Here is a 12,342-nt window from a genome sequence, read left to right as displayed (position 1 = left end):
GATCTACATGGAGTACAAAAAAAAAAAAATCTGTCTCCAGTTACTTAAAAACTCAATAGTTCATTGTCATAAGGAATTGTGAAAACTCATAGATTTGCTTAGATTAGATTAGAGTAGATTAGATTAGATTTGCTGGTTAATAATTGTAGAGATTTAATTGCAGAAATGCTCTTTTAGGAAAAATTAGATCTCAAAAGATGGAGAGTGTTACATTGTTCCCTTCATGGCAGTTTCCCTAATTAAATTGAATATTCTTCCCTGTATCTCTTTTTTATTTTCAGTAGCTATGTTTACATGCCCATCAATATTCTGAGTTTAATCCCTTCATCCATCCATTTTCTGTACCGCTTATGGTACACAGGGTCGTAGGGTAACCTGGAGTTTATCCCAGGGGACTCGGGGTACAATGCAGGAGGACACCCTGGACAGGGTGCCAACCCATCACACGGCACAATGTCACACACAATGTCACACACAATCGCACACACAGAATCGAGCCCTCAACCAAAGGCAAATGTGCTAACCACTAAGCCACCATGCCCTCCTCTGATATTGATCAGAATTTGGCAGGATAGAGGATAATAACTTACCCATGTCTAAGAGAAACACAGTTAAGACCTTCTGAAATTTCATCATTGCACAAGTTCTTTCCTTAGAATAACATTAATGGCTCTCGTTATATTCTTTTAAGGAGAAAATGATTCTTCATAGAGACTACCATATTTTCTATACTAAGAAGTTATATTTTTGTACCTTCTACATATAATGCTGCGACATATAATTTGAAGTAACATTTACATGTTGTATGTTATTACTTTAGCCTAAATCAGTGTCTCTCAATCCCATTTATGGGCTAACATGGCATTTTCCCTCCTCTAACACACCTAGTTCAACTTTGTGCAAACTTAGACTTAATTAGCAGATGAGTTGAATCAGTTGAGTTATATAAGGGAAAACACCAAAATGTGCAGGACAATGGCGCTTGAAAAACTGGCCTAAATCAAAACCAGGAACATGATGTCAGAAATAAGAAATGCTGGTCAAACTGAGCACTTTATGTAAAGGTTTTTTTTTTTTTCAGTAAAGAGTTACCATAAGCTGTAACATGCAAACAATGAATGTCAGTTATTTGGCCATATGGGTTTCTGCTGGTTTCCTCCCACTTCCTAAAAATATGACCATAGGTGGACTGGCTATTCTAAATGAACAAGGGTGACAATGTGTGTGTGCGTGTATGGTGCCATGTGTCGTTTTATCCAGGGTGTATTCCCGCCTCATGCCCAGTGTTCCCAGGATAGGCTCTGGATCCACTGTGACCCTGATCAGAACAGCAATTATTAAAGATGAATGAATATTTCTGACTGCAATAAAAAGATAAAAACATAAGGCTTCAGCATTAAACATCTGTTTAATTATTTCTTCACAAAAATGCACATACATTTTTGTAATAATGGTACATTAATTTATCTTGTACTTCAAAATCAAAGTATATACTGATTTATTTTTCAGTAAACAGAATTTGCTCATTTTGTATTTTGAAAATAAGTTCTTTGGTCACAAAGTCTCTAGCTGTTCCATTAAGAGACCTCCATGTCAACCGTGCTGCTGCTGGAGTCCGCAACTGTGTTGGCAACCAAACGCTCCCGACTGCCGAAAACCTCAGCCACTGCAGCTACCTCACTAATGTTCCATACTCGCAGCCCATCCTTCTGTCCTCCAAACGCATAAACGAATGGCTCGTCAGGACAGCAAGCCGCACAGAACATCACTCCCATTTTCATGTCTCTGGAGTGAATGAGCCTGGGCTTGTTTCCGAGAATATCCCAGACCTTCACATGTTTGTCAGCAGAGCTGGTAACCAGACAGCCGCTCACTTGACTGCTCAGGTCCATTCCAGACACCTCTCCATCATGTGCCCTCAGTGTGAAAACCAGCTTGTCTGATCTGGCATCTAAGCAGTAAATGAAGCCGTCCTCTGTACTTGCAAGGAAGTTGCAGGGAGAGAAGTGATTCCACACCAGGCGCTCCACCTGACCGCTGAACCGCCAGATACGATTGCTGGATTCTGGATTGCGACAGTCGTATAGGATAGCCGACTTATCATAAGACCCAGTGATGAGAGTCTGTGCCTCGAACGGGTGGAATTTCAGAGTCTGGACTTTATCTGTGTGACGTCTTAGTGTCGTTGCTGGCTTGCCTTGCGTGAGGTCCCAAAGAACCACAGTCTCATCAGCAGAAGCACTTCCCAAAACATTCCTGACCATCTTGTTCCATGACAAATCCAATACAGCATCGGTGTGGCCCTCTACAGGCTCGGCGGCATTCTTCTTCTTTTTCTTCTTCTTGGTCTTCTTACTGCCCAGAGAAAACACAGGCTCTAAGCTGTCCACCACATCCAGATCCCACACATCAATTACAGGAGTCATGTTTCCTATGGCTGCATAATTTCCTGTGCCTTCTTCAGGGCTGGGGTCAAAGTTCAGCCACTCGACACTCAGTGGATAAGCAGGCAGGAGGATGTCGTGGTGGACGTACAGAGAGCTTTCTTCAGAGTTATACACATAAACCTCAAGATTGCAACAATCCTTCTCAGCCCTACCAGCCAGAATAAGGTTATCAGTAGGCTTGATCTGGAAGTCCTCTCGTTCATACTGGTCTGTGTCTTTAATGGTGACATAAGGATCTTCTTCGTTACTGCCAAACACTGTCAGACCTGCCAGACTGTCCCCGAGGTTAGCCGTCTCAAGCTCTTCCTCATCATATTTGTCCAGTTCATACTCAGCAAGATCATCTTCCGCTGGCTTTTCTTCATCATCAGCAGTCATTTCTGGGGCTGACTGAGTTTCTGTCTTCTCTTGCTCACTCACTGGGCACGCTTCCTCCTGCTCCTCCTCATCATCATCATCTTGCCTTAATTCATCCTTTGCCTCGGCTATGATGCGCTGCAGCTCCTCTTTGCTCAATTCAACTTTATCTGGTGTTTCCTTAGAAACCCCCTTCCTCACCCATCCAACACAAGTTATCTGAGAGCTCATGATCACACCAACTATTAAAGAATCGTTAGTTAGCTTGGCCTTTAGTGCCGGAGGTACTGAGAGCTTCTAAAATATTGACGCTACTGCGTGTGGAAACACGAGGCGTGTCGGGTCCTTTCAGAGCCTAGCGCGATTTGATGACGTGAAGCGTGTTGCCGAAAAGATCTCTGCGGTTTTTTTTTTTTTCCCCCTAAAATAAAACATCAGTCTGGAAAAAGCAGAAGCTGTTAATATACTGTGTTAGTGATATTTATATAAAACTAAGCATATATAAAATCTGTAATTTAATTTTACTGGAATGATAGCATACATATGAGCCAGCCTAACAATTCTGCGATGGCAGACCTGGGGCTTGTTTCACGGTGCAGGATAGCGAGCTAATGCTAGCTAATTGTAGGTAAATTCTTGACGGTACAGCAGTTTTTACCAGGATACATGGCCATGGTAACTTATCTTGCACGGTTATTCAGTTTCAAATTCAGTTTCAAGGACAGTAAACACCGCTCCTGGATCAAAATAGATCATTATTAAAGTGTAGATTAAATGAAGCCAGACGCGTTAACAGCACGACCATCTTGGAAGGGGCAACTTTCCTTCTTGAGCCCACTGACTTAAACACCTGAAATCTCACCATACTTTTGTTCCGTTTGACAATTGGGCCTCTTTGGCCATAAATGAGGACTAACTAACTACTCAATAACGAAATACCAATCAATTTTTAGAGGATGTTACAACTTTTAATTAGAATTCCTACATTCCTGTTACAGCTAGTGGTACAGCAAGGTCAATTATATTTTGTCAGTGTTCAGGTATTGCTCCTGTTCTATGTGTATTAAACTTATAAAGTGGTGTATAATAGGTTTATTATGTATTTATCATATTTATTTAATGATTTTTTGAAGAAGTAAGCCACACAACACCTCACTGGGTTATGGAGGGTTAACACTCGTGTTTTAGGTTATTCCAGTCAAAAGATGACATGCTTCTGAGCCATATCTCCTTTTATTTGACTATAAGAGACAGAACCATTGATTTGTATAAGTAAGTTGAAAATAGCTATTCATTCAGCTTCTTCTTCTTCATCTCCTCACAGGACAACCACTTCTTGTAGTGTAATTTTATTTCCTCACTGTAAGAGTGCATGACCCACATGGTACAGCATTACAAGCTACAGTTAACCAAAGGAGTTAATTGTTACATAGGGAAGCAGAGCCCCTGCATTTGGTTTATGTCTATGACTAATAACATAAATTGAATTATAATGTTCTGACATTGGAATGAGTGTGTGAAAGTTATGTGTGCATTGTGCCCAATGGACCGGGTGTATTCCTCGTGCCTCATGCAGTGTTCCTGGGATAGGCTTCACTGTGAAAGCAAAAGTGTTTGCTGAAAATTAATGAATGAAGAATGTTCCCACATTGTTGGTACACATTAAATATGTAAGACTCCTCCACCCCCTAAATCCAAATAACCCCGACTTACCCCCTCACATGTAATACAATGCACTGTATGAAACAGCTGTGTTTCTGAAAGTGATGTAATAGCACAGTTAGCTCTTAGTACAATACCCAACGCTGTCATCACTCACTGATTAACACTGATTATGATAAATAAACAATTGTTTACAATGCATGTAATGACAAAAGGAATATGACAGTTAAGGATCTATTTATTCACTCAGTGTAGGGTCTTCATAAGCATACTGCTTTACTTTTCTTGTGTTAAAGTGCATTTTTCTCAACTCACAAAATAGCTATTAAATAGTCACAGGTCACTGCATACAGATCAGGCCTACTGGGATCAACAGAATATAGTTAGTCTATATAGTTGCTTTATCTTTAATCAACTTCTTCAATTGTTGGTCCAGAGGATCCACCACCAGAGGGAGCACCACCAGCTCCAGGGAATCCACCGGGCATTCCACCTGGCATGCCTCCAGCACTCTGGTACAGTTTGGTGATGATGGGGTTGCAGACTTTCTCCAATTCTTGCTGCCGATGCTCATATTCTTCTTTTTCTGCAGTCTGTGTAACGAGGAAAAATTTTAGGCAAAAGACATCTAATAGCAAAAACTTGTCATATATCTAAGCCATTAAGATAGTTGTAAAGGAGGAGCAGTTAAGGCTACCTGATTCTTATCAAGCCAGCTAATGATCTCATTGCATTTGTCTAGGATCTTCTGCTTGTCCTCATCACTGATCTTGCCCTGCAACTTCTCATCTTCTACAGTGGACTTCATGTTGAATGCATAGGACTCCAGGCCATTCTTGGCAGCCACCTTGTCACGCTGCACATCATCCTCAGCCTTGTATTTCTCAGCTTCCTGCACCATGCGCTCAATGTCCTCCTTACTGAGGCGACCTTTAAAAAAAAAGAATCTTAATAAATCTACACAGGCACTAAATCTGTAGAATAATTCAGGAAATCAACCTACCCTTGTCATTGGTGATGGTGATCTTGTTCTCTTTGCCAGTGCTCTTGTCAACAGCAGAGACATTAAGGATGCCATTGGCATCAATGTCAAATGTGACCTCAATCTGGGGAACACCTCGAGGAGCAGGTGGGATTCCAGTGAGCTCAAATTTACCCAGCAAGTTGTTGTCCTTGGTCATGGCACGCTCACCCTCGTAAACCTGGTGAAAACATGAAAAAACAGTCAAATACCCAAGTAATGTAAAATTTAGCATTTAGGAACCCATCACAGGTAGAAAACATCACATAAATGAATTTCCAAAATCATTCTGGTTCCAACCTGAATCAGCACACCAGGCTGGTTGTCAGAGTAGGTGGTGAACGTCTGGGTCTGCTTGGTTGGAATGGTGGTGTTGCGCTTGATCAGAGCAGTCATGACACCACCAGCAGTCTCGATACCAAGAGACAGAGGGGTGACATCCAGCAGCAGCAGGTCCTGAACATTCTCAGACTTGTCCCCAGAGAGGATGGCAGCCTGGACAGCTGAAAAGTGCAACAGAAGGTTAGTATCTACAGATGGACAATAAAGATCATTTTCACCCTTTGCTGTCACTCAGACATCATCAATTTAAGATCATCTGAAGAATGAATTAACCAACTGTAACTAACCTGCCCCGTAAGCCACAGCCTCATCAGGGTTGATGCTCTTATTGAGCTCCTTGCCATTGAAGAAGTCTTGGAGGAGCTTCTGGATCTTGGGGATGCGGGTAGAGCCACCAACCAGGACAATGTCGTGGATCTGAGATTTGTCTAATTTGGCGTCACGGAGAGATTTCTCAACAGGGTCCAGGGTTCCACGGAAGAGGTCAGCGTTGAGCTCCTCAAAGCGAGCTCTTGTGATGGAGGTGTAGAAATCAACACCCTCATAAAGGGAATCGATCTCAATACTGGCCTGAGTGCTGGAGGACAGGGTGCGCTTGGCCCGCTCGCAGGCAGTGCGCAGACGGCGAACAGCTCTCTTGTTGTCACTAATGTCCTTCTTGTACTTGCGCTTGAACTCAGCAATGAAATGGTTCACCATGCGGTTGTCAAAGTCTTCACCACCCAGGTGAGTGTCACCAGCAGTGGATTTGACCTCAAAGATGCCATCTTCAATGGTCAGGATGGACACATCGAAGGTGCCACCACCAAGATCAAAGATAAGGACATTCCTCTCAGAGCCAACCTAAGATGTCAAAAACACTTTAGCATTTACAAGTCAGCTGCTAAAGAAATTTAAATGGAATAAATAGTTGGTATTGATTTAGAAGCCACACTGTTTTTACCTTCTTGTCCAGACCATAGGCAATAGCAGCAGCAGTAGGCTCATTAATAATTCGTAGAACATTTAGACCAGAGATTGTGCCAGCATCTTTTGTGGCTTGACGCTGAGAGTCGTTGAAGTAAGCTGGTACTGTTATTACAGCGTTATTGATAGACTGCAACAAAAGTTTTACCAGTACTTAGAATATTCATCTAGTTAAATGACACTAAGTGTTCAACAATAAACAATGAATTCTTTGATTTTGTAAGACACTCACCTTTCCAAGGTAGGCTTCAGCAATTTCCTTCATCTTCACCAACACCATGGATGAGATTTCCTCAGGGTAGAAGTTCTTAGTCTCTCCTTTATATTCAACCTCCACTTTGGGACGTCCACCATCACTGATTACCTTGAAAGGCCAATGTTTCATGTCAGACTGAACCACCGGATCCTCGAACCTTCTGCCAATCAAACGCTTGGCATCTGAAATGAGACCATACCACAACACGGTCACTCAAGCCGACATTTACTTAATTTGATTCAATTGACCACTTAGCATAGAATCCGCAGGGAAATGGTTTGTACCCATTGTGGAGGAATAAAAGAAAAATCCATACTAACCAAAGATTGTATTGGTGGGGTTCATGGCCACTTGGTTCTTGGCTGCATCACCGATCAACCTTTCAGTATCAGTGAAGGCCACATAGCTTGGTGTGGTCCTGTTTCCTTGGTCATTAGCAATGATTTCCACTTTGCCATGCTGGAAGATTCCCACGCAGGAGTAAGTGGTCCCCAGATCAATGCCAACTGCAGTTCCCTTTGACATGGTGCCTGTGAAAAAACAGAGGAGTCATGTATCTAAATGGTGGAATAAACCTGATGCCACAGTGTACTTTGGAACCTTAAATGTATCAATGACAAACCGTACAAGTTAACTAGACTATACCCAGGAAGTCATATTATTATTCTGTAAGGCTACATTTCACAGCTCTAATCAGGCAGCTACATATGTCTAATTTACTGTAACTAGTTTTTAAATTAGCATTTATTATTATTATTATTATTATTGAAAAACAAGTTTCAGTCTGTACACTAGAAGATAAAGTCCTTCAACACTTAAGTGTGCCAGGGTTCTCAGATGACATAAAGGATGAGGATAAGGTTTGGCTGTAAAATATTAAACAGGGATAGGTTTTCCAGACCCTTCCAAGTATAACAGTAACCTTAATAAAGCCTCCACCCGTATGACGACAAATCCCGCCCACTGCGCTAAACTCACTAATAATGCAGCCCGCTGATTGGACAGAGGCTGGTAAGTGTCAATTACTAGCCAGTCCCTGTTTGACCCTATTGCCAGAATACGGGTGGGATAGAAATAATTCATCCCCCAGCCGTTGGTGTGAAGGACAATGCCGGTCTGCTGGAAGCTTCTGTACCGGATCCAAGGGCCATCGCTGCCTACATCCCGCGCCTTCACCAGTATAACCTCACGTGAAGCATCACGCATCAGCTACTACTAACAATAAACATCACAACTGCTGTAAAATGCAGTGTCTCACATCACTGTTTGATTTCTGCCTATATAATCATAGGCTGTTGAAACAGTCCAACCATACATGATCATACAGGCTCATTTTATTTTACAAATTCAATGCCCAGATATATCCAATAATAATCATAATAATGATAATAATAAGATGTGAGTAATGTTACCTGATGTGTTTTCCTTTGCCGGACCGGTTAAGCTTGTGCTTGTGCGCGCGCTTGTATGTGTGTATGTGTGTGTGTGTGTGAGAGAGAGAGAGAGAGATAGAGAGGGAGAGACGCTGTGTGTGTGATCACTGCAGGGAGCCGCTTATTCCTGAGTTCCGTGTGCAGCCGACAGCCAATCAGATTCCGCGCAGCCGCAAGACAACGCGCCGCACCTGCAGATGGAACATTCTGGTGCCTTCGAGCTCCTTCTGGATGGAAGCCAACATGCAAATCTCAACCTCAAGCCCACATCACTCCTGTATAGACCCAGAGTTATACAGTATGTCGTACAATAAGCCTAGAGATTCACTAACACAGTAATATTAAAATATAACGATACCAGACGAAATGTTTACATCTGCCACATTTAATCAGGGACTTTCTTACCCATGTAGAAACCCACTCAGAAATAAAGGTACCAAACTGTACTGTTCCTTGTCGCTTTACCTTTAGTGAGTATGTTTTACCTGAGAAATGATGCATATAGTGTCCCTTTAATTAGCTTTTAGAGGATGTATTCAGGTTTTACTTTGAGAGATACCTACTAAAGGTACAGAAGATGGTACCGGCAGTTACAAGAAAAAGTACCCTACATTTTAGAGTGTACATACATTTGAATCTTTTTCGAAATTAAAACTAAAACTGGTTTATGGATAGTTAGGTGGTTTCTCAAGTAGATCTGAGGTATTAAAATATTCTGATGTACACATTAGGCCTCTATTTGTGTGTAATAATAATAATAATAATAATAATAATAATAATAAAGGATGGAATTTAGTTGTCACCTTTAACAAACTGTGACAGATTTGAACATACACTAGATTAATTTTCTATATATAATTATACAAATAGTAATATTTCTGCTAATAATAGCCCACTTAATACACATTTAGCTAATCCTTATAAAATATTTTACTTTATTTAGCGTGAATTCAGCTTCATGCAGGAAATCAGTTTAAGTGAGCTATATACAGCTACTCTAATATGTAATGATCAGCATAAATATTGTACAAAATTTAATGTATGTAATCTAATGTACAAAATGTAAATACAAATCTTGCCTATACATTCAATGAATTAATAATCATATCCAGTGTATTAGGCTACATATATTATAGTACAGTGGATATAAAAAGTCTACACACCCTTGTTAAAATGGTAGGTTTTCGTGAAGTAAAAAAATGAAACTAAGGTAAAACATGTCAGAACTTTTTCCACCCTTAATGTGAAATTACAATATATAAAAATTAAGTGAAAAACAATCAGAAACGTTTTAGGGAAAAATAGGAAAAAGAACTTTTTGCACTGGTTGCCTAAGTGTGCACACCCTTTTATATTTGGGGATGTGGCTGTGTTCAGAATAAACCAATCACATTCAATCTCATGTTCAAAAGTAATTATCTTACAGCTGTCATCATTGAAATTATTCTGATTAACCCCAAATAAAGATCAGCTGTTTCTGTAAGATTTTCTTCACATCTGCTTGGTTTCATCCTACTTCTGAAGCCATGGTCTGCAAAGAGCTGACAAAGCTTGTACAGGGTCTCACTGTCGAAAGGTATCGGTCAGGGGAGAGGTACAAAAAAATTTCCAAAATATTAGATGTACCATGGAACACTGTGAAGGCCATCATCAACAAGTGGAGAAAATGGAGCAACGCAGTGACATCACCAAGAACAGGACATCCCTCCAAAATTTATAGAAGGACGAGACAAAAACTTTACAGGGAGGCTGCCAAGAAACCAATGGCAACATTAACAGAGCTGCAGGAATATCTGACAAGTACTGATTACTCTCTGCATGTGATAGCAATCTCTCATATTCTTCACATGTCTGGGCTATAGGGTAGGATGGCTAGATGAAACCCTTTCTTGCAAAAAAAATCCAAGCTCAACTAAATCACCCCAAACCATTTGGCAAAAATGTGTTATGGTCTGATGAGTCCAATTCCAAAAGTTATAATAAATCCATAATTCCAAAAGAAAAGGAATTTCAGCTTTCAGCATGACAATGACCCAAAGCATACTTCCAAATCAACAATGGAATGGCTTAACCAAAAGAAGATCAATGTTTTTCAATGACCTAGCCAGAGCCTAGACCTGAATCCAACTAAAAATCTGTGGGGTGACCTGAAGCTGGCTGTGCACCGGAGATGCCCTCACAATTTGATGGAAAATTGAGAAAATATTGCCAAGGCAAGATGTGTCACACTGATAGACTCTTACCCAAAAAGACTGAGTGATGTAATAAAATCAAAAGGTGCTTCAACAATGTATTAGTTTAGAGGTTAAATTTAAACAAGAATTTTATGTAATGCTGTTTGGTAGGGCCACCCCACCACACCTAGATATGTTAGATCGAGTCAGCCAGGGTTTTCCAGATTAAGTGGGTGACCTATTAAGCCTACACACTGTGATATAACTGACGTGATGAAATATGCATAACACACATTATGCCAAAATACAGGCACTCAAAGCAGTTCAAACCAAAAAACATACAAATTATTAATTTTCTCACAGAGAACATGGTTCTGATGTCAAAGCTGTTAGAGAGAGAGAGAGAGAGAGAGAGAGAGAGAGAAAACAGTGGGCAGAGAAGCAGGTAGTAAAAGTAGAGGACAAAAACAAAAAAGATGAAGATACTGACAAGAAGAAGGCAGAGAAACAGAATGTGTGAAGTGAGAAGTGAATGAAAGTGACTTTAAGGAAGACGTGTAATTTGGCCCCCATTACCTGAAAACAACATCTGAGATCAAATATTTTTAAGGACATTACAAAATTTCCCACATCAGCTTCTAACACACCTAAACCAAGCAATCACAGGCAGTTAATACCTGGTTCTAATGAGGTGGTAGCTGTGAGAAATTTGGACTACCTAGATACCTATGAGGACTAGAATGCAAAACCGTTCTAAACAATATTATTATATCATCTAGGCATTAGCTTTTCATATCTGACATTTAGAGCAAGTGTTGGTTCTCTGACACTGAAATCTTCCACCATAGTATGGTCAAACTGAGCTCAGGGGTATTCCTGTTTTCAATCAACATACAAAACAGACATTGGCCTAAAACATGTAACATTTTTACATTTATGGCAGCACTTAACTGACTAAACTGAGTAAAACTGGGAATAACTTAACTGCATTCTCTTCTGTTTTATTTATCCAAATCAGGCAGTACAGTAACTGCTCTATGAGACATTTCAAATCTTTAATGAATGTTAATAAATAACTTTACTTATAAAAACCAGATTTTATTAAATATTCACTCATGAACATAGTCTATGTTGGATTAAACTGTGATTGAATTCAATGTAGATGAACTTGGTATTGTAGGTGCCCAACCATCAGCCCATAATGATGCTATTTAATCACTGTACTAAAGACACAAGCTTAATGGACAGCCAACATACACACATACACACCTACACACAAACACACCAACACAGATCTCCAGATTTGCACTTGTTTGTCTGTCACACATTGGCTGTATATTAACTGTGTGTCAACGCAACATCAAACAAACAAATCTTCCATTACCAGACCATAATCACACCTATCACACTCGGTGATGCATGCAAATGACGTGGCCCTCCCACCCTATCCCCTAACCCTCCCACATACTGGTCCATCGAAAATAACTGTGGTCAACATTCAGTAAGCTGTTTCTTATCTTGGCTCTCCTACCCTTACTGGCACCAATGTCTTTTACATATTTAAAAGGTAGCTTACTGATTCGAAAAAAGATAGAACAAGCGGGAAGAACAATTAAACAAATAACAATGAATCTGTTAGACAAATGAAGTAAAATTAAAACAAAAGCTGGTTAGAGGTAGCAGA

The 12,342-nt window shown here is 40.4% G+C and overlaps 1 protein-coding gene and 1 pseudogene across 1 annotated transcript; both read right to left on the bottom strand.

Moving 5' to 3' along the window:
* Nucleotides 1-1,389: 1,389 nt before the first annotated feature.
* On the bottom strand, nucleotides 1,390-3,175 carry pwp1 (PWP1 homolog, endonuclein). The gene has a single exon (XM_026941950.3). It carries the CDS (start codon nucleotides 3,033-3,035, stop codon nucleotides 1,578-1,580), a length of 1,458 nt encoding a protein of 485 aa, XP_026797751.1. The 5' UTR covers nucleotides 3,036-3,175; the 3' UTR covers nucleotides 1,390-1,577.
* A 1,511-nt stretch (nucleotides 3,176-4,686) lies between these two features.
* On the bottom strand, nucleotides 4,687-8,609 carry LOC113543595 (heat shock cognate 71 kDa protein-like; annotated as a pseudogene).
* Between the last annotated feature and the right edge of the window lie 3,733 nt (nucleotides 8,610-12,342).

This window comes from Pangasianodon hypophthalmus, chromosome 17, assembly GCF_027358585.1.
Source record: "Pangasianodon hypophthalmus isolate fPanHyp1 chromosome 17, fPanHyp1.pri, whole genome shotgun sequence".
Classification (NCBI taxonomy): Eukaryota; Metazoa; Chordata; class Actinopteri; order Siluriformes; family Pangasiidae; genus Pangasianodon; species Pangasianodon hypophthalmus.
Note: the sequence above shows the minus strand (reverse complement) of the source record. Positions and strands in the feature narration are given on the sequence as shown.

Coding starts and splice junctions, on each gene's coding strand:
- pwp1 (XM_026941950.3), bottom strand. CDS start 3,035: ATGAGCTCTCAGATAACTTGTGTTGGATGGGTGAGGAAGGGGGTTTCT.